Source organism: Lissotriton vulgaris, chromosome 10 (assembly GCF_964263255.1).
Source record: "Lissotriton vulgaris chromosome 10, aLisVul1.2, whole genome shotgun sequence".
Classification (NCBI taxonomy): domain Eukaryota; kingdom Metazoa; phylum Chordata; class Amphibia; order Caudata; family Salamandridae; genus Lissotriton; species Lissotriton vulgaris.
This window is the reverse complement of record NC_141698.1, coordinates 1,008,494,047-1,008,517,848: the sequence shown is the minus strand read 5'-3', so window position 1 is coordinate 1,008,517,848 and position 23,802 is coordinate 1,008,494,047. Positions and strand designations below refer to the sequence as shown.

The 23,802-nt window shown below is 40.1% G+C and overlaps 1 protein-coding gene across 2 annotated transcripts in view; it reads right to left on the bottom strand.

Annotated features, from left to right (window-relative positions):
* Positions 1–224: 224 nt before the first annotated feature.
* The window catches only part of UBA5 (ubiquitin like modifier activating enzyme 5), a 68,667-nt gene continuing 45,089 nt past the window's right edge, over positions 225–23,802 (bottom strand). For both annotated transcript variants that reach the window (XM_086942046.1, XM_086942047.1), the window contains exons 7-12: positions 18,524–18,628; positions 14,815–14,942; positions 7,575–7,710; positions 3,060–3,135; positions 2,323–2,429; positions 225–767 (exon numbers count right to left, since the gene is read on the bottom strand). In XM_086942046.1, the coding sequence (XP_086798172.1) occupies positions 684–767; positions 2,323–2,429; positions 3,060–3,135; positions 7,575–7,710; positions 14,815–14,942; positions 18,524–18,628 (636 nt within the window). In that variant the 3' untranslated portion in view covers positions 225–683. The remainder of the gene's footprint in view (positions 768–2,322; positions 2,430–3,059; positions 3,136–7,574; positions 7,711–14,814; positions 14,943–18,523; positions 18,629–23,802) is intronic.

The window sequence follows — 23,802 nt, the reverse complement described above, 5'->3', positions numbered from 1 at the left end:
ATCATCAATAACGCAAAGAAGAAAAGATAAAAAAAGAAAAAGAGCTCCAGACGTAACCTTAAGACGGCAGAATAATCACACCATGTGAACATCCAGTTACAAAGACAAAGTGCTGGTGGAGAGGAGGGTCAGAAAGGGATGTGTGGGGTAATTAAGTAGTGAGGAAAGGTGGATATAGTGTAACAGTGGTCCTCCAGTTCAGAAAGGAAAAAATAAATAAAAGGTAGGCTTGAAACAAATACTTTTAAATACATTCATTAATATTACATACACAGATTTTTAAACTGTTTGACATAAACAAGATGTAATTGACACTAATTGGTTCCAATTAATCACATAGGCGCCACAAGTGTATTATGAGGCGCTGGTCCAGTAATTCCTATATACAATTGTGTTCTTGTACTTTTCAGAGCAATAAATGTAAATAGATAAATCTATGATCATAAATTTCCAAATAAAACAAAAATATAAACTATTACACCAAATGAAATGTGAAAGGTATTCCAGGGAAAAGGAGGCTGTTGTAGCAACCCACTCTCTCAGTACTAAAATGTCAAGTTGTGTAGCAGAGTTATTTATACTTGGATTTTGATCTTTCATCATTTGAGTTTGCTTGGCATCTCATGTTGAGACTGTGCTGTAAACCCTATGAAGTCAATGAATGCATTATTGGATATGGATATCTAAATGTTCCTCATTTTGGCCATTAGTTCTTCAAGACTTTGCTCTGAATCGTCCACGGTTTCTCCAGCACCTGAGTCGTCTACCTATAGGAAAATAAAAAACACTTGCTTGATATCTTATACACGCATTGCAGTGGACTAATGCTTTAACACTACTCTATTGTTTACCATAAGGGAAGGGGACATTGTTAAGCCGTGTATGTCATGGGTGAGAGCTATTAACATTTATTTCCACATGCATCTAGCACCTACAAATAGAAGGAGTTTGAGGAGTATGCAATTCTACCCAAGAAGGCTTCCAAACGGCTACGTCGGCTGATGACTACAGTCTAATGTTCATCTCATCCATGGTGCTTCAAAGGAGGTTGTCCCCACAATTTCAAGATACAGACACCTGGCTTGTCCCACTACAGGGAAAACGACATCTGCCTCACAGTATAAGCACAGCAGAGTCAGACTCTAAGGAGCAACGAAAGATCCTTGCCATCCAGCTGTTCATTTTATGTAATTAAGAAGCTGAAAACATTATCTTAAACAACTGAACATCAAACCTTCATTTAAAGCTGGCCCTACTAGCTGAACATATGGGTGGGCACATTTTTAAAACTGGTTTGAAATTCAGAGTGAATGTCACTAGAATATTGCTAAATAGGTATAACCCTTTAGCAAATAAATTGCTAGGGTAACTTAATGTCTTACTGTTTATGGTTTAATTTTTAAATCTTAGTGCAGATTATGCAAAGGCAGAGATGCAAAATCTGGGAACAATACCAGGAGACAGTGCATCAAATCACTCCAGGCTTTTAGCCCAACTTTAGTTCCCAGAGAAGATGTTTTTCTTCCTTGCTAAGGGAACCACTGCAAAAAAAAAACACTGTCAGGAGTATTTCAATGTAGACATTATCTTGATATCAATTAACGGGCAGGCCTATATTTTTTAATGTTAGTCTAGAAGGAACAAATAGCCAGAAATACAAAATGTTAATCCTGCCCAGCAGCTTTCACAGAGGCTTATATGTCCAAAACTATTAAACAGATTTACACGAAACTGATTAAAGCACACTTTCTCAGTAAAGCTACTTTCTTGCAACCTTGGCATTCATCTCTTCAGTGATATTTGCTGTATATACAAGCAAAAGTTTACAATGGGAGCTAAAATCCAAAAAGGCATCTTTTTTTGACCCTACGCTTCATTTTGTTTTCTTCGGTTTGGAACTAAACAAAATTGGCATGCTGGACCTTAGCAGACTACACCAAGCAACTGCTAAACACAGTGCAGATCTGTGGCTAATGGAGGAGAGGATGGGTGGTGTAGCACCATGGAATGGGCAGAGGATGAAAAAAAAGCTGTGTTGTGGGATGAGGGAACAAGGAGAAAAAGAGAGTTGGGATTATCATTTGGATTATCTGGAAACCAAGATGGAGCTATGCTTATTCTGCAATAAGTGGGAACAATTACACAGAGATAATTTAAAAAAAAACAGAATGCAATACTTTTCGTTTTGTGGACCTGAGGAGGCTGCTAGGGAGGGCAGTCAATTTGGATATCATTGTCGTGTCAATGGAGCCTTGATATAAACTATACTTGAATGAATCTTGTCGTTCAAAACAGGCAAAAGATGAGTCAAATATACAACACCTTTTTTGGGACAGTGTATGCTACTGTTATTCCCTCTGGTAGATCAGGTACTGGCCCAGAAGCAGCTTTCAACTCCTCCTCCGAAACTTCAGACACCAACTCAATACCTATAAAAACAAACATACACGACTTGTAAGCATCAATGACTGCCATTGTTTACCGCATAGTCTAACTGAAGATTTAAAATAGTAAAGGGTCAGTATCAACAAACAAAATACAAAAGATAGAGCAAAACATATTCACAATCGCTGAGACTGCCAAATCAGAACGGCCTTTACTAGAGACAGTGTGAAACTAGATCAAAACTCTAACCTAGTTTCCCACTTGGCAAAGAAAACAGAATTTCCTATTCCCAGTAACTATAAACCATATGCTGAAAAACACTCTTCGAAAAACCAACATCCTACAGAGAGAACAAAATCTTCAGCACTGCATTATACTAAAACATACCAATAACTGCTAGGGTGCAGGAATTAACCCAGGCGATTGTAGATTTACACTTAAGGGCTAGATATGACCGTCTACCAAATAATTCAGGCCTCAAAGATTCCTATTCAACTTCATGTAAAATAAGACACATAGGCCACAATATGAGCATATTGGCGATTAACAAAACCTTCAGCCTAACATCAACACATGATTTCCAAAAATTTGATTTCTTCAAATTTGGTATAGACTATTTGAATTGAGGTGCACATCTTGTACCATACACAGTTATGTTGAGAAATGTTCCTTACCCCATTCATTGTCCTCATGTATGACATCATCTTCCTGCACTATCACCTCTTTTTTCGGCTGGGCCGCTTCTTTTGCCTGCAGATATAATGAGAACTTAATGGGGAAAAAAGTTGTTTTCCTTTAACACCTTGCGTGCGGAGCTGATTCTCGCCCGGTGCTGAACATTCCATTAGCGGGTGTGTTCGTGACGGAACCATTCCGTCATCCGCACAGCTCAACCGTGAGGCATGACGGAATGGTTCTGTCACAAGCATTGAAGGGGTTAAGGAGATTACGCCATACTTAGTCCTTCCTTCCCTCCCTCCTTCACAGCTGGTTAGCTGCAGCAAAAGAAATAAGCTTTCTACAGAATCTGTGACTTTATTTTTTTTGTTAGTTTGTTTATTGAGAGGGGAATATGCATTACTCTGTGTATCCTGCCTTGAATAACACCACCATGAACTGGTTCATTACCACCCATCATATTTTGATCCTCAAAGTACAAATGTCTATAACGTTATATTTCCAAGGAAATGGTTTGGGGAGAGTTAATATGGAAGGAAATCAAGGACAGGAACTATCAGAATCATGGTGAAGATACCATTTCCTTCCTATTATCAGAAATCTACTTCAAAAATGGTTTAAGACAAAAAAAGGAGTAAATTAACGCCCCAGTTTTAAGCATATAGATCAGGAACTAGACCGCCTTATCCTCACTGAAACTTGGCTTAACTCCTCGGGTCCTATCCTTGACATTGTCGTCTCTCTCAGCCACAACATTATCAGACTCGATCGAGTTAAGAGAACGGGAGGTGGCATAGCCTGTATTTACCACAACACTCTCTCAGCAAAGCAGTCCCGTTCTGCAACTCTCTTATCCTGTGAATATCTATGCATGGATATCATTAGCGCAAACAGACCCTTATGTGACCTGCAGATCTTTTACCACCATCCAGGAGACAACCTCCCTCTGATTGAACAAACAATGGAAACCATCTCCTCCAACCAGGGTCTCTACTGCCTCCAGATCTTCCTTGGCGACTTCAATCTTCATTGGAATGACCCGAATGATCAGGCAGAGAACACTCTCAAAAACTTCCTAACTGACCTCAACCTACTCAATTCTGTGACAGTCCAACGAACAAATTAGGCTCGACCCTCGATCTAATCCTCTCCAATCCCAACTCCATTCAGCTCGAATCTATGGTCTCTTGTGACTGTTCGGACCATCACTATATCAAATTCTGTATCCTCGAAAGTTTGAACTCCAAAAGATTACAGCCATTAAAACAAAAAAATTGGAAAAGAACGCTCCAAAATACAAACGTAAATGAGCTCATATCTCCCTGCAATATGTGCCTACCGCCGTCTGCTAACATGTCCGACGTTCACGGTCTCAGCGAGCACTACAACAACTCCATGTTGACAGCACTGAATGCAATTGCCCCCCTACAACTAAAAAGAAAGTCAAACAAAGATTCCAAACCATGGTTCAATGACAGCTTAAATGCAGACCGACGCAACATGAGATCCGCTCCATCTAGTGGTCTCCTTACGATTTTAAGACTAAAGAGGAGTAGATACAAGAAACTCATCAGATCGGCGAAAGCAACCTTCTTCAAATCCCAACTTAACAAAATCAAAAATAGCCCTAAATGGCTGTTTGAGCCGCTTAAGCTATAATCCAATAACACTCCTATCCAATCTCCTCAAATCTCCTGCCCCCAGCCAAGCTGTGATGCCTTTGCTGACTTCTTCCTTGAAAAAGCGAGCAAGATTGAATCTGATCTAAGGTCTGCCCTGATCGATCTATCACTCTCCTTACCCTCGCTGCCTCTTATTGTGCCCTGTCTCTCTCCTAAAAACAATGCCTCTGGAGTCAATTCACACCACTCAACGACACATTCATCTTCAACATTCTATCAACCCTGAAAACTTCATATCACACCAATGATCCCCTCCCCCGCAACTTCTTTAAAAAATAAGATCACTGGTCCAAAATGATCAATGCTTCTCTTCTTCAAGGTGAGATCCCAAACTGCCTGAAGGCAGTGCTGGTTCTACCTATTCAAAATCACAAACATCCCTATGTTGGCAAAACTCATTGAGTCATGTGTCCATGAACAACAGTGCAACCACATTGGAACTGATCAAGAAGTTGGAATTCCTCAATCGGGCTTCCGTCCCAGCCACAGCACTGAAACGGCCATCACTCATATAGTGGACGACGCTCTCACAATGCTTGACCAGAATGAATCTTGCCTACTAATACTACTCGACCTCTCATCTGCGTTTGACACTGTCAAACATGACAACCTACTGAGCCTTTTGGAATGCAGGATGGGGCTCTCAGGCCCGTACAAAATTGGTTTGCCTCTTTTCTCAATAACAGAACGCATAGTCTCAAATTCAATCAAACTCTATCCAATTCCAGTCCCAGTCCCTGCACTCTGGGGGTGCACCAAGGGTCCTCGCTCTCTCTCACGCTCTTTAACCTATTCATTGAACCTCTTACTGTAATTCTCACAGCATCTAACATCCAATATCACATGTATGTGAATGTCACCCAATTGTACATGAAAATCTCTTCCCCTGAAGATATCAAGATGCTCAACGGAACCCTGCACAAAACCCTAAATTGACTAACCTCCAACCACCTCAAACTAAACGCCCTTAAAACAGAATTTCTCCTCATCTTCCCCACCAAGCAAACCCCCATTATGGAGAAATATCTGGAAAAACCTCTCTGCTCTCAACTGCACACCACACATCATAGATTCTACAAAATCACTGGGAATAGTGCTGGATAAGAACCTAAACATGCAGGATCACATCAGCGCATCTACCAAACGAGCGAACATCCAACTGGGCATCCTAAGAAAACTCAAACCCTACCTTCCCCAAGATGACTTCAAATCTGCTGTGCAAGAGCTAGTCATCTCACGACTAGAATACAGCAGTGCCACTCTCTGCAGGCTACCGAGACACAAATTGGCCCCCCTCAGAGCATCTCTAAATGCCGTGACTAGGCTCATCACTTGCTCCAAGAAAACCAACCACATTTCTCCGGACCTTAACTGGCTTCCGTTTGAATCAAGGATTCAATTAACAATTGTATGTATGACCCAGAGAGCACTGCATTTCAACACTCCTCTGTACCTGGCAAATAAATTCGAACGATCGGGTCGCTCCCATTCCACAAGGAGCTCCAGTACTATGTTGCTCAAGCAGAGGAGACTTTAAAAATGAAAACCTACAATCGTACAATCTTAGGTATTGGCTCGAGAATCTGGAACTCCTTTCCTGTGGAAACGAGACTGATTCCTCCAACACTTGCCTTCAAAAGGGAAGTGAAAGCTCTACTAATGAACACTGCATGGAGCTAGAAGCTTTTCTCTTTTTGTCTCCTATATTGTACAGCAGATTAATTTGCTACCTGGCCAATGGTACAGCCCCAATGCCGGCCTCTAATATGTCATTTTGTACTTGATGTTATTTCTATATATCATTACTTTTCTCCCACAACTATCTACCTAGGTCTTCCGCAACTCGTATGTAAAACACTCCGATACCCACTTGGGTCATGCTCACGCTATACAAAACCTTTAAAATAAAAATAAATATATGTTGAACATAACATCTGAGGAAAAAGATGCATATTTCCTAGAAGATGCTGAAGAGAAGAGAGCTCACATAAAGCATTATATGTGGCATACATTTCTGACTCCAAATCTGTGCAATTGGTAGGCTTCTACAAAAGGCCTCTGAGTGCTAACTTTATACATGAAGTCTCTGGATAGCCCTAAAGTGCCCTCATTTGATATGGATTTAGAATGAGGGACATTATATACTTGGCAATTTTGAGTTTAAGCACTTTCTAGCCTATTAAACTATGGGACCTGTTATGGGGAAAACATTACTTAATCTGTTTGCAGCGTGTACGGCTTCATATGTATCCACCTTAAACCTCCACCCCCCCTTAAAAATGTTTGGTCCACTTCGAATCTGTAGCGGTCGACTGGTGCAATGTCTTCTTACGTTGCATGAAAGTCGATGTGAACATTTCTCTTCTGCAGAGCTATAGCTCCAGAACTCAAAAAGTTTGAATCCAATGGCACAAAAAGGCAATCTAAGAAGGGAGTCTACATTTAGATGCATTGAGGGTTTTGGAGGAGGGATTATGAGTCACCTTGAAACCAAAACCGCAACTACAGAGAAAAACAAATTGCAATGTTCCTGTCCAACACTAGATAGCAGGAGTGTGCAACGTATGTGATCTACAGTAGTACATAGTGCCAATATTAGAAAACTACTAGCAGGAACAAATACCTATTAGGAATAGGATACCACTCGAGGGACACAAAATGATCCAGAAAAACCAGCAGGCAAACAGATACAACTTTCCACACTTCATGCTTCCTTTTTCAAATGTATGCCTTGACAAATTGGCAGAAAAGCGATTGCACACAATAATGTATCTGCCTCATGGTTTATATGTGCTGATATACTGAAGTAGATAAGGCATTTTTCTTAACCTTGTATTTTTCCTGCTGTTTTCTACAGTTTCTGTCGTCACAGCTTGGATTTGGCTTCATGATCATCGTAGGAAAGAAATCCTGCATTGCATTGTAGCCCAGGTAATAGCTTACTGTGCCAAACTTCAACAAATACCTATGAAAGAAAATATGAAACATCCTATACATTAAAAAGGACAAATGTTTTTACAAAACATTTAGTAATAACTCAGAAGACACACTTCTCACACATATCCAAGTAAGAGGTGTATATAGCCCTGCATGTGACTATTTATAGGAACAATAACGATTACAAAAATTCATGTATACCACAGATGAAACAATAGGGAACAATGTATGAAGAAAAAAAAAGTCACAACAGACTCTGGGCATACCCGTGCAATTAACTTAAGTTCAGCAGAAGGCTGTGATAGAACAGTAAATTTCAATTAAATAAAAAAAAAAAATACACTGCCAATGGAATGCTTTAAAAAAAAAAAGTCCCATCCATCAAATCAGCAGTGTCCATCTGGTCAGAGCACTATAGGAATTAAATGCTTTGGGCGGGCTAAGCACAAGGACTGGGAAGAAAGCGACTGAAGGCAAAGCACGCACCCAAGGTAGACAAGTAAAGCCATTGAATCATAAGCTAGGGACTGACCTAAATCACCCTCAAAGTAGAAATAAATGTGCTTAAAACAATTGGCAGCGATAAAAACCGAGCAGAAAAATATAGCAGTACCCACCCCCACTGCAAGAACTTTAAAATGAGTGGCAAGCTGTCACATGAATGTTGCACCAAGAACTTTCAATAGAACGCAGGGGTACACCTATAATGGAACTTCCTCCGGTTCCAGTCTAGCGACTTGTTTATTGCTGTTCGAGCAACACACAGAAGAACAGGGGAGAGGAGTTGGCATAACGGCTAGGGCGGGGGACCTCGAATCTGGGGAACCGGGTTCGAGTCTCGGCAATGACGCTGAACATCCTGTGATTCTGGGCAAATCACATAATCTCCGCGTGCCTAACAGAAATAAATGAAAGTGTCCTCATGTAAAGCAACTGGTGCTATGTAAAGCGCTCCGATACCCAATACCTTCGGGTCTAGTTTGCGCTATTTAAAGCTCAGTAAAAAAAAACCATAGTGCATACGCTATTCTACCATGATTTAAATCTCTTGATTAAGTCCTTTAGATGGTCTGCACACTCATCAATTCACGGTAGTCCAAGTGAAGCAGCCTAAGCTATTGGACTCCTTAGGGTTCCGCCACCTCATTACACAACTGCACTCTAGCTGAGGGATTCTGCATAACTGGCACATCTGATCTATTCTGAAGACAACCCCAGCATTAGATGAATATTGGTCGAAACTCAACTCCTTAGGAGCATGGACTGAAATTCTGAACACAAAGTATTTTGATATGCATCACAAATAAGTTATGTAGTAGCCAAACCATATTTTTATATATGCTATATCATTAGTCTATTCACTTTGCTTTTTCCACAAGCTTATACACAAGTGTATTGCACCACAGTAGGTGCTTTTTGATACAATCTAACCTATTCATATATAACAGATTTCTTCAAAATCATTGCTAACCAATTCCATCAAGTTATATTGCCTGGAAATTCACCCCATTCTTCTCAGAAGTAGCTACTACCTAATCAGAAGGCTCAGTAAAAACGATGGATACCTACTAGCTTCCATCATGAATTTAAATTGTCCAACAGAGTGTTAACTTTGTTTTTTCAATGCACTGGTTTAATGGGGGAAAAAAACTAGCTAACACGTAAATTATAGGCCTCATAATCCAATTTGTTTGTGACATTTACTGGTAATGTTCCATTTCATTCGGACAAACTTGTATTCTCATTTTCAAAAATAATGTCTGAATGTGTTTCAGCACGTAAGTCAACACCTATTGTAGAATATTAAAATGTTTCAGAAGAATTGTACATGTTTAAGGTTTTACCTAGCTTTCTTAGCAGAGTCACACAAAATATTGCAAACATAGTTCTAATTAAGTTGGCGTATGTGAGAAGCTCCAGGTTGTAAAATTGAGACTTTTGAAATGTATTTTCTTGTAACAGTTTTGTAATAATTAATACGGATTGCATTATTCTGTAGGAACCAGATACAACTGTATTGAATGTACAAGATCCTTTGTTCAGAACCTTATAAAAGTACTCTCTTTCTGGATGAGTTAAAGAACCCTTTCTTACTGGCCTTAAGAGGCAAAATCATGCCAGATTGGTCTCCAATAATATATTCTGTAGTTTGCTGTTATGAACTTTACTGAGTTCTTTAATTGGTTCTGTAGTCAAACTGGGCTTTGCACTTTGATTTATTGACTATATTACTTCATTTCTTTATGACTTCTAATCGGAAAATAAACCTTTAGAACCAAAGGGGTTGTGTGCGTCTAATTTAAAATTGCTATATAGATGGTTTTTTACAGAGAAAATGATCCAGCAGGAGCACCAACATCCGATAAGGGATTAACACTGCTACCAATCCATCACTTGTGCAAGAGAACGAGGTGGAACATGTTGTCAAGAGTCAAGAATTACTTCCCCTCAATATGCATCGGTCACTTCCAAGGGAAGAGGGAAATTAAACCACCTTTAAACTTCTCTATTTCACTGAGATTTCCCTCAGCATCAAAGTAAGTGTATCCTCAAAGTCCTATCTTTGCAACAATTTATGAACTTAAGAAAACACCTTGCAAGTTCCACAGGTCAGTAAAGCGAAGGCCAGCAACAATATTCGAGGATTCTTTTGACAAATTACTTCTATTAGGAATTATACTCTAATGATGCCCTAAATATGCCATTTTCTCCACACTCTTATGAAGCATTAAATGCCTGATTTTGTTATCGGTTTTCCAACACCGAGCATAAGACTGATAACTATGTGAAATCTGCACATCTTAAAATGTAAGCCCCACAGAAGTAGATGGTCCTCCTTCACCATTATCGTTCTTAGTATCCTTATCAGGAGGTGGCCCTTAAGTTGATATTAGATTAATAGACCTCTTTCACTTCAGGATAGGCCTTCCAGACAACTGGTTTCTGGATAACTTTTTAATTTTTTTAATTAGTTTAATGAACTAATAATTTGCTGCTGGCCCTATAACAAATGTAGTTTAGAGCTCTTTTGTTCTCTTGAACACCTCTCCCAAAATGAAACATACCCGCGGGTAGAGCGAAAGGGGGCTTGTTAACTTTGATTCCAAATACCCTAGCAATAAATGCAAAGACACTAGAAGGAACCTCTCCATATCATCATCTGATTATTTTAGAGTTTGCTAATCAAGATCAGTGGCTTCTAATACATTTCTACAATAACAATTTTGGCCCAAACAGGCATGAAGTTTTGGACGAGGTGAACTGTGCGCCCATGATAAAGCTACCAATTGTGTTAAACAAAAGGCTCTCCTAAACATCATCTGGCTGTGAGATGTTAATATACATCCTTGCCACTATTACTTAGAGCGGGTTTGAGGTGTGAAGGATTTGAGGGACAACCCAGTCCACAATTTTTCGCATAATACCTATGGAAACACTCTGAATATGTTAATCTCGACGAGAAATATGTTCATGGTCAATAACTTAGCCACAGTTGGCGATGGTTTGGCTCCAACTTTTTACCGGGAACATCCGGATTCAACTATTGATTTTATATTGGTCACAAATCCTTTAAACACTAGGTGCAGCAAAACCAATAATCAATGTAACGCTTTTAGTGACCATGAGATTTTGCTCTGTGAGATCCAATTTATCGAGAAGGTTGCATCAACGTCTCGGGTATTTGGTCAGCCTATATTAGCCAGGAGGAATGGATACCAATTGAAGTGGCCCAAAATTGATAAAACAAAAGTGATACCTAATATAATTAGGAATGCCCTTCATAATATTAGTAACTGTTTAGACTGTGATAATCATCCCCAACTTGTGGTGTCTTCCTTTGTAGAATTCTTAGATAATATAAGGAATACAATTACTAGAAAAAACATGAACTCAAAAAAAGTCAAGGGCTGGTTTGACGCTATTTGTTCAAAATAAAAGAAAGCCCTCACTAAAGCTTTAGGATGCAATCCTAGAAACACCTCTGAAATAGTCATTCTCCGTAGGGAATATAAAATAGCCAGGAAAAATAGGGAGAACGCGATAAAGTAAGAAACAAGGGCCAAATTAGAGCATGCCACGGTTTCAGGCAACTCTAAGGTGTTTTGGGGAATAATAATCGACCCCCACTTCAAAATGCCAAATGATCCATCCCTCAATGTTAATGTAGGGGAGGAGGAGAGGGTGGCTCACTTTAAAGGTACCTTTGCTCCAACCAATTACCATATACCACCGGTGTGTATTATCTTCGGGAATCCTCTCTCTTTTCTCACTAAAGAAGTCAGGGAAGGGATTAAGGCCTGCAGTTCTGGGAAAGCCCCGAGTCCTGATGGTGGTCCAATGGACTGCTTCTTTGAGAACACGGATATATGGGTCCCCCTTCTAACTAATGTTTTTAATAAAATCGCTATAGGTTGGTCCCCCCTGTGTCTTGGAAAACTAGAATAATCGTCCGAGTCTACAAAGAGGGAGATAAAAGTAATCCTAAAAATTACTGGCCAATTTTGCTAATTGATACAACGGCCACACTCATGGGCCGCCTCCTTTTGTCAAAATTGGAGGAATGGGTGAGGAGTAAGAATATTTTAATGGAGTCCCAATATGGCTTCCAGGAGGGTAAGGGCACGATAGACCAATGCCTGAACATCTTCATTGATCATGGATAGATATGTCAGAGCCAAGGGTGGGAAGATCTATTTTGCCTTTATGGACCTGTAGGCAGCTTTTCCATCTATACCAACGGTTTGGGAAAACATCTTGAGGGCGCAGCCTTGGATGCTCCCGTGCTCTCCAACCATCAGCGGTTACCGATCTTGTCGTATGCTGATGACACCGTTCTGATGGCCCGAACTGGGACGGGGCTCCAGCATCTTATATCGACCTACGCGTTTTTTATGAATTAACTAGATTTAAAGGTAAATAAACCATATCTTTTATAATTATTGCGGGGGCAGGGATACGAGAAAGACCACCATATTTCTTTATGGACTCCGGTAAAATTGAGGTGGTGGACTCGTTTCCGTATTTAGGTGTTCTCTTTGATAAAAATCAATCATGGTCCAAATTGATAGAAAGCAGAGCAATGGGTATGCAGAGAGGTCTAGTGGCACTGAAAACATTTTCTAAAATATTGGGAGACAAACCTCTAATTTCTATGAAAAGAATCTATCATGCAAAAACAAAGGCGGCAGTGGTATATGAGGCAGCAATATGGGGGATGGCTCCCAGCGATTCTCTGCAATCCATTGAGAATAAACTTTTTAAGTCTTTTACTTCCCTACCCCAGTCATACTCGAATTATAAGCTTCATATGGAACTGACTCTACCATACATTATGGATTCTATCAAAATGGCACCACTCCTGTTGTGGCATTCCATATGGCGTAGGGACACAGTCCCCCTTACCCATAATTTAATAACTACTATTTTAAAATCAGACAACTACAGCAGTATCAGGTGGATAAAGTACGTGGAGTCAGAACTAACTGCAATCGGTCTAAGTCTCCTTTTTAAAGACCCATCCACCTGTAACTCCATTACAAAGCGTAAAGTAATTGAGATATTCACTCAGAGAGCCCAATATTTAAGAAGAGAAAAAAAATTCCACAATCAGTCAGCTCGTCTGTATGAATTAACCCCAGTGCTGGAGGAGGGAAGCTACTTTTATTTGGCTGATGTTACATTGCCACATCACAAATATATTTTATTAAGATTTTGCCTAAATTTGATACCACTGATGGGAAGGGAAGACATATAAACATTCTGATCTTTCCCTGTGTCCATGTGACAAGTTATCCCCACAAAAAGATCTTCATCTTTTATTTTTTTGAGGTCTTTACCGCCAGGAAAGACATAATTTTATTGTACCGATTTGTAAGCGTTACAATTTTAAATTCTGTCGTGTAGCATTGTTTTTTCTCAAATCCTTGCAGAATTCTTTAGTGTTTTTTCAGAGCATCGTTTTTATGGGCATGTTTTAAAAAGAGTAAGCAGCTTGGCTCATAGGACTATTTAGGACTGGTTTTCAAACTCTTATTGTATTTGTATATGTATATAGATGAAATGGATTTTAACCAAATTGGATGCTAGCGGACTTTTAAGTATCAAGACTTATGCTGTCTGTATCTAGATCTTTTCTTAAACTGCGACTGTAAATACTTTTATGATCTTATGTGTAACATCGAATAAAGGATTTGAATGAAATGAATGAATGAGGCCTACTAACTCTTAAGATTGGTTAAGAATAGTTTTCCTAAACGCTGTTGAAAAATATTCTTAATCTGAGTTATGGTTATAGTTTACTGCTTCTATTTGTATAATTGAACAACAACTAGACTAATCACAGGTTGATTCCACCATATACTCTTTCAAGCCTCTGAAATGTATCATATATTTGGTCTCTTTTCTCAATCAGGATCTACCAAAAGATCGAGGTCGTAGAGCAGTTCATTTGGAACTGGAGCATATTTTCTGCTAAACTTAGAGGGAGTGTATCCTTTGCTCCTAAAAACAGCGGAATCTTGGTTATGAAATCCGACACAAATGGAATCATTATCATACAATTTGATTATGAACAAAACACAGACGTTGACAACGATTATAGCTAAATTTTAACGAATTATTCTGTCTACAACCTACAGAGGAAAATTTTAAGGCCTGCTGCTACAACTGAAAGTTTGAAAGAAAACAATTTTGATATGTCACAGATACATAGCCTGTTAAAGAGGTTCATGTGACGACATGGCATAGTCCCGCTAAGAACATTTCCCTATTTAACTACCTCAAAGGTTGGCTTGGTACCTTTTTATGGATATGATGGGTTGGATCCAGGCATATAGCACTTACAGCAAGATGTAAAAGCCATGTCCAATTGGTTTTTGAGTCCCAATAATATGAAGGCAGCACAACTTGTATTAGAGAAAGCACAAGCATCTTTTAAATCACAAACATCCCCCACAGTGGTAGCACAATTTGCTGGTTGCCACATAGTTGCTAGAGAAAGCAACACCTTTGCTTCATGCACCTCTCAGTGTTGTAAAAAATGTGTGCAACCTTGCAAGAAAAGGTATATAATACACTAATGAACCCATTATGGGACTCATCGACAATGACTGTACACACAAGGACTACTTACTTCAGAACATTCTGAACAAGAATGCCTGCAACAACTCCCATGGTGGTTGGTAGACTGGCTGCACAAACTCCCTCCCGTTTTAATGTTTTCTCATCAATATTTGCAGCAACAACAAGAGGAGGAGCACACTGGAACAAAAGAGATGCATGTCACTTTAAAGGGCTACTTTTATGTGATTTCATTTCAAAATCTGAGACAATCGGCTTAATGTATTACTGCTCAGATTGTTTTTGATCCCAGAAGAAAAATATATTATTCATAATTGGAAAATCAGACCACAAAGACTAAATGTATTAATGAGAAGAACGTATCATACGACTGTCGTATTAGGTGAACCCAAAGCAGCCTCTGTAATGGCACAATCTGTCTCTTGTTCAAGTAAATAGGTCATAAAGGCTCCGCTCGAGTCACCATATCTGTAAAGGATCAGAAATTTTTCGAAGTCCTAAAATTCAACAGGACTCAAGACCAACTGTTCCAACATACCGAGAGTTGATGGAAAAAGGTATTTAACTGCAACAATAGTCTTACGGCTTGGCGCTACTCCTGATTCACATGCTGTGCATGATTCAGCCATCTAGTGGTGGAGATTCTTTTCCCCCTGCTGTGGTGACTAGTGACTCAGTGTTTGTCTTTATTTATTCCGGGGCTTTACCTTTTTGTTTCCGCCCCTACTCCCCTTTACTTGGAATGTGAGGGGTGTGTGGGGGGGATGGGGGGGGGGGGGAGGAGAAGGAGGAAGCGCATATGAATCCGGAAAAGCTTCAAGCCGCAAAACTATTGTTACAGATACATACCTTTTCTTTTGCATTATGAATCTTTTCTGGATCCACATGCTGTACACCAATTAATCGGCTCTTCCCTGTATACCCGACCATATTGTATCATGATATTTAAACAGAGACTTTTTAGGTCGAGCCTGAGCAGCGCATGTGCTGCTCTTCGAAGCACGCTGTATTCAGGTATGGACTTGTTAAGATAAGCTTGCAGTTTTGTCCTATCGCTGAAGGTTGGTAGGTTGGGGAAGTAGTGTCTGGGGCGTCCTTTAAACAAGCATTTGCAATGCAATAGGTCTCACTTTTGCAGGAGTTTAAGCTATTAGCATTGTAAATGACAATGCCTTTTATATATGTTTTAAAAACAAAAACATAAATAAGAGGCATTGCCATTTACAACGCCAATAGCTCTAACTTTAATAATGCGAGACCTATTGCAATGCAAATGCTTGTTAATTTCTTGGTCCTGACATTTTGCTTGGGAATCTCTATTATTGGTCTTAAAGTCAGGTCTTGTTTTGGGATCAGTTTGGCCCCCTACTGGTGTTAAATGTTGGGGGCATCCTACATGAGATGTCAGATCCTTATGGACTGGCTCCTGCCTTGTGCTCTGGCACAAAAGCTGTGTTTGTTCTGTGCCATACCAGTCTGCTCAGACTGGTATGGCTTTATTTTTTCTGCAAACCATTGCCTTAGCAGTGCTGTTCTCAGTCTCCAATTGTTGAATGGTTTCAACCACACTTTTGCAGTAAGGCCATCTCCTGTGAAGAGCATGTTGATTATGGATGCCTGATCTTCAGACTTAAATTCCGACACCCTTAGCCAGGCGTGTTGTCTTAGTGTGGTGCTAGTACACAACTACATGGCAACCGTGATAATGGCAACCAGGGAGGACTGCAGGTATTTCCCTGCCAAAATTTCCCCCCAGGGTGACAGTTTTATCCTTTTTTTATAAATTGTTAGAGCAGATGTTGAAGGAAATCTTGAATCTCATCCCATTGCCGGGGACGAACTCTTCAGAGCAATGCATTTGAATTGGCAATATGCCACTGGGTGGCAGCTACCCACTCCGTTTTTCAGCCTACTCCCTGCAGCCTTTTGCTCTGTCTGGTGGTGGATTCCGATACATTAGCCCTCTTTTTAGACATTATCAGCAAGTCCACTTGTGCGTTGGTCTGTGTATATTGGATTCTGACTTGAAGGCTTATATTTCATCACTCTTGGTGTGACTGCCTTCGAAGAAGCAGCTGGTACTCTAAAGACTTCTTTGTCCTGCTCTACAATCCTAGTGAGAATGGACTGAAACTGGCTCCTCTTAAAACAAAAACAAAAAACTTTTCTGAGATGGTTAAAGCATCTTGTAGGAAACAAGCCTCCACCTGCTCTACTCGAGTTGCATCACATAGGTAACTTCTGCTCTTTTAACCACTTCGTTATACAAGAAAAAGTAATCTAGGGTTCAGAGTAGTGAGGGGCAGGAGTCAAGTTTACCCTCGGTTTGTTTCTCTCTGGAGAAGAATCAGCCTCTACCTCTGGTTGTTTGTCTTCCTCCAGTAAGAGTTGACCTCACTCCTCGTAAAGGTCCTCTTACTCCGTCTCTCATGCTTGTCTATTGGCGTTTCATCCAGAGGCAACTTTTCTCCTGTTTTTGAAGGTATTCTGCATGATTTTGAGGAGTCAGACTTTTTGCAGCAATGATGCCATTTTAGCCTCAGACCACTGCTGCTTCCTATTGACATCCAACGATTGTTGTTCAGCATCATCCGCCAAGCCATTCATCCTTTCCTTACCTAGAATCTAGATCCTAGAATCTAATCTTCCAGAGTCGAAACCTAGTGCAAAGGTTTGTCCTACTGGTGTCTTTTGGTTATGACCCCGGGGCCTCCATGATCTTCGATACAGAGTCCACCATCGAATGCCAAGCTGTATACGGCTGTTTTGGTGTCTTTGAATTCAATGTTTTTGGCTCAACCCCGGTACGACCACGAGTTACACTTTTCGGCGTCAACAAATGCTCTTTTAGCGTCTTTGCCAGCAAGTCCACAGTCTCCAAATCTACTTATGCCCTATCCTTTGCATCAAATTTGTGCTCTCCATGGGCCTCTTCTGCTTCCTCCAATGTCCTTGCTGTCTGACAGCCCCAAATCTTTCAGGGACACGTTTTACCTGGAACATGGCATATTGTGCCCAAAGTGGTTTATCCCATACCTTTAAGGTCATTCAGCCTTCAATCTTATGAACCTTCGAGAGACACAGATTATAGGCTTTATAGTTGTCAATTTGTGATGACAAAACCTTAACAGGGTATTTGGCATGAATTACTGAATTCAGACGAGACCCCATGATTAGACCCCATCCCAGCTATGCATTCTCCGATCCCACGTAGTTGAAGCCTAACAGAAAAAACGTCCTGTTGAATTTTTTGGGCAATTTTTTCAACATGAGTTTGATTTGTTGTCATTGTTGTCATTGTGAACTCCAAATCTCAGCTCGTCCAACTGTTTTACCTCAAGAAGCATCAACCCGGAGTCCTAGACACAGCTTCCAAACCATGTGTTGGGAAATAGAATATAAATAGGACAAGCTTGTCTTTGAGCATTGTGGGCTTACAGTCAACATCATAGAAGGCTGGCACTGCCCACTTCTCATGGTGATAAAAAAAGAAAAATTAGGGACAGTTACGGACCCAACTACTACATAAAAGAAGAAGAATACACAGCATTTGAATCTAGAAAAGATTCATGCCGCACAAATACACGTTTCTATAAAATCCTATCTGTAACTTCACATCAGGTCCTCTGTCCTCAGCCCTGATATCCCCCACTTAGTGTGAAAGACATCATAAGAGAAGCAGATTCCCCTTAATAGAAGATGACAGCACACAAAGAACATATTGAAAATGGACAACAGAACAGAGGAACATAAATATGTACCGCAAAACAGGCAGATTCTCCTGGTATAAGAAGCTGTATATGTCCTGAAACTGCATTTTCACTGACACCAGACTCCATCCATATTTGGCCAAGCTCATTACATGCCTAAAAGGAAATGCAAATGAAAAATATATGCAAGTAGGCAGCCACCAATGGAATAAAAAACAGTTTTAATACGGTAGTCATTATTTCATAGGACTGTGGCACAGTTATTATAATTAGTACCTCTATTTACATACCTGTCACAGAACAGGCAGACTATATTTTCTTAAAATTAAACAAGTAGGCTACATGACCTTCATTCTGGAATGCAAAACAGTATAAGAACTATCCTACAGAGGTCACTATTGCAGATAGTGCCACGACTACTACTATAATAATACATTTACAATTTAAAAAAAGTTGGGTATTCTGGAATCGAAACAGTTGTATTCAAAATGTACATATACATATATATATATATAGATGCTTAGAATCCGTAGGGTGTGTAGTACGGACTCCCACTGTAAAAGCGCGCAGGCTGCTAGTAAAGAAAGATTTCTTGCACGCGGGTACAGCGAGCAGCTGATAGATACAGCCATCAGAAAAGCCAATACATTATCACGCACGCAAGCACTGACCCACAAGAAAGTACAGAAAAACACCGTTGCCAACACAGAGCCCCCTGTCAGGCTCATTTGGACCTACAATAGTCAGCACGGGGCGCTCAGAAAGATCGTCAACCAATACTGGAATCTTATTAAATTAGACCCAGTTATTGGCGAGCACATGCCTAACAAACCAGCTATTACATACAGGAAGGCATTCTCTTTGCAGGATGCACTAGTTAAGTCTAGCCCTGAGGTAATACCACCCAAAAACTGGCTAGCTGCCAGTCGTGGGTTTAGGAAGTGCTCCAGCTGCAAAGCCTGCTCTCAGGGGCTCAATAAATCAGAGTTCCTCACAGCATTCTCTGTAGTACCCCGTAAGATCAACAAGCAACTAACGTGCAAATCGGAGTATGTGGTGTATGTGCTGGAGTGCCCATGTGGCCTGCAATATATTGGTAGTACCAAATTGCAGGTCCACAAAAGGGTTCTCCAGCACATCAGAGCTATCAATACCAATGACGCCACCTACCCGGTTGCACGACATTTTAAGGAGTTCCATGGCAACAACAGTAGTCTCCTTAAATACTATGCTATTGACTCTGTAGGACCGCTAAGGAGAGGTGGTAACCGGGATGGGATCTTGAGGGCACTTGAAACCAGATACATCCTGGAGATGGACAGCAAGAGCCCTAATGGCCTCAACTCCACGGAGGACTTTTACACCTGTTTGTAAAAAATACAATTTTGGATAGTCTCTTGCTGTATCTTTACCTCGTTTCTGCTTAGACAGTTTGTTGGCAACTTCCAAGTTTGCAGTCACCTGCATTATTGAAGGTATTGTTGGCCTGTTTGGTAACCAAAAAGATGACTATATATGACACAACACACTAGGTCATCTAAAGTATGTTGAGACATACGGTTGCCATATTCCTCAGAAACTAAATGTCACCGAATTTTTAACGTAATTTGGAAAAAAATGTACTCACTTAGTTTATTTGCACTTACTTACTTAGCATGTACATTAATGATGGGTGATTGGTTTTGTAAATATATAATTGTTGGAAAAGGTATGGGGAGATATCAGAAGGTACGCAAAATTGTGCCCTGCATAGCCGACCGTGACGACAACTACTACATGGCATTCTAGTAGTTTGTTGGGAGGGGGTATAAAATTTATGGTGTATATAGATGTAAATATATCAAATGTGTTGTATACATTTTAAACATGAGGTACCATTGGTATATTGTGCATTGACTGGGTGTATTTATAGCATTTCTGCCATTAGCCTAAAAAAGATTCAATCACAATGACATCTGATTGACGCTTTCTTTCTGCACTTTATGTAAATATATGTAATTCTGTATAGTTTTTTGTATATACCTTGAGTGCCCATTAATTACCCCAAATAATTTTCAAAATTGTCGGAATCCACAAATGTATTTATACAGTTATCAATGTCCAAGGGCTTTTTCGTTTCAGACAAGAGATTCCCCGCCCTTAAAATTGCAATTGCAAACACCCTTTCCGTCGCAGTTAGAACACTCCTACTGCATACAAAGTAACCAATCAAATGCTTCCATCATTGGTGAATGTGCCCTTTAAATTTCTTGCACCTCTCTCAGTGCGCCATGTGACCAAGGCCTCTGTGTAGGCCGAAACGTTATGCTGCCGTGGTGTGCTGATGAATAAAAGAAACTCACCTGCACTCTGGGTCTTCCGTGTTCTTTCCTGTGTGGTGGTCGATTATTGGAGCCTGTCGCAGTGAAAAGTGCAAGTGCGGAAACATTATATATATATATATATATATATATATATATATATATATATATATATATATATATATATGTTACTGTAAGCTTCAAAATATGTTTTGTCGTCTTTGCCTCTTATTTTGAATACAACTGTTTCCATTCCAGAATACCCAACTTTTTTTCAAGGTGCTCATTTAAAATTCCAGCCCTACGTCTCACTGGAGAGTTTTAAATTGTGCAACAATTCTGTTCATGAAGGCAGAATCCACTGGAGGATATTAACTGCAGCGTGGGGAAAACTATGAGTCCCAGGAGTCTATCAGCAATGAGGCCCACCAGGGGGCGGCACCTATTAAGGACTGTTAATGGAGGACTCGTTTTCCATGCTGATCTGCTTCAGAACACTTGCCAGGAGCCCGTGAACAAGCAGGAAGGAGCTGCGAAGCGCGTAGGGCTGGAATTTTAAATGAGCACCTTGATGTCTGGCTTTAAGGAATAAAGGAATGCTGCTTGAAATGTGCAGAATTCACTGGTTCATTCAAGTTCGTTCTCAAAGGTGGGATACCTTTTGTTGTGCATATTTTACGGCCAGTCCCGGTCGTGAGGACTGAACTACCACCGAAAGAAAGTGGTCTGCTGCGCACAGACTGCCTGTGTTTGCTTATGCAGGCTTGAACTGGTATCAGTAAGCAGCCGGAATCAGGTGTTTGTAACTCACTGGAGAGTTTTAAATTGAGCAACAATTCTGTTCATGAAGGCAGAAACCACTGGAGGATATTAACTGCAGCGTGGGGAAAACTACGAGTCCCAGGAGTCTATCAGCAATGAGGCCCACCAGGGGGCAGCACCTATTAAGGACTGGTAATGGAGGACTCGTTTTCCATGCTGATCTGCTTCAGAACACTTGCCAGGAGCCCGTGAACAAGCAGGAAGGAGCTGCGAAACGCGTAGGGCTGGAATTTTAAATGAGCACCTTGATGTCTGGCTTTAAGGAATAAAGGAATGCTGCTTGAAATGTGCAGAATTCGCTGGTTCATTCAAGTTCGTTCTCAAAGGTGGGATACCTTTTGTTGTGCATATATATATATATATATATTCACTGAAAAAAACATAGGTTATAGACCATATATAGTTAGGAGTTTGCATTTACAAAACCTTGAAAATTCACTGAAAAAACCATAGGTTATAGACCATATATAGGTAGGGATTAGCATTTACAAAACCTTATTTTACTCGCACAAAACCATTGAAATTCCCATATATAGTTAGTTGCACTAACTACATATCGCGCACCCGCAATCCACTGCTGATGATGTCACATATTACATCATTCATGACATGGTCAGTGACATCACTGAAGACATCACTGATGACAACACCCAGTGACTGTATGTTTCTGTAAAGTTAAAATATGTCTTACATATTGAAGAAAGAGTGGATGTATAAGTGTTTGGATGAAGGATTTAGTAGGTGCATGACTGACTGTATGAGAGAATGATTAAATGTGTCTCACTGAGTGCATGGGTTAGTGACTAAACTGTCTTAATTTGTGCATCATTATATATGTTGTTCTGTAAACTGCTGCATGTTTAAATCAGTGGCTATATGAGTAACTATATGGGTTATTGAATGGTTGCCCAAGTATTTGTATGGGAGACTGAGTATGTGTGTGGGTGGCTGGGAGGTGTACGATTCTGTGCATAGATGTGTGAGCAGTTGATTCACTAGATGTATGGCTTCAAAAGTGCATGTGGAAACAGCTGTATGGACAGTTGACTGTGTGCATGAGTGTATTGGTGAGTGAATGGATATCTCAGTGCTACATGTCAAAGTAAGTACATATGTAAAACACAGTCCATGTGAGAGTTGACATATATAAATAACTGTGCATAAGAGCCAGTGAATGTGTGAGTGGCTGTATGGATCATTGTGAACTTGTATCAGGGATTGTATAAGAGAGTAAATATGTGTTAGTATATGTTTGAATAAGTAAGGTGTGTATAAGGTGTGTATAACTGTATAGTTGAGGAAATGGAGGTGTGATTGATTTTTTGCATGACTGACTAGGTGTGTGAGTAACTCCATGGATAAGTGACAGTCTGTGAGTGTCTGTTTATACTGATTGTATCTAAGGTTATATTAGAGTCTGAAGATGTTCATTGTATTATCACATAAATGATATCATCAGTGATGTGATCAGTAATGTCAAATGAGATGTCATCAGTGATGTCATCAGTAATGTCATTTGAGATGTCATCAGTGATGTCATTTGAGATGTCATCAGTGATGTCATCAGTGATGTCACTGACCATGTCATGAATGATGTAATATGTGACATCATCAGCAGTGGATTGCGGGTGCGCGATATATAGTTAGTGCAACTAACTATACATGGCAATTTCAATGGTTTTGTGCGAGTAAAATAAGGTTTTGTAAATGCTAATCCCTAACTATATATGGTCTATAACCTATGGTTTTTTCAGTAAATTTCATTGGTTTTTTAAAAGCTAATATCTATAGCTGTATAATATATTCTTTATTACGTGACGTATCACGTAGCCACGTGAGACACCTCATGACGCGTCGCATAAACGTGACGTATCGTCTCTGCAGCGCAAACAAAACCCGTAACGTAAGCGCGCCGGAGCAGGCTTACAGATATATATATATATATTTTTTTTTAACCTTAATTAGACAAAATCCACATGTGCACATATCTTGAGGCCTTGCAAAGGCACATCAAACAAACAGTCCCTACAATTTTGCCAAGTTTGGTGGAAATCTATTCCTTTAAATTTTATTTTACTTTTTCTCTTGGTTTTCCCCTTGTTACGCTTACCGGAACACTACCCGGTACGCAAACCGGACGTTCCAAAAACACAAGATGTCGGACTCCCGTTACGCTGCCCGGTTGGCGTACCGGGAAGCGCCTCTACC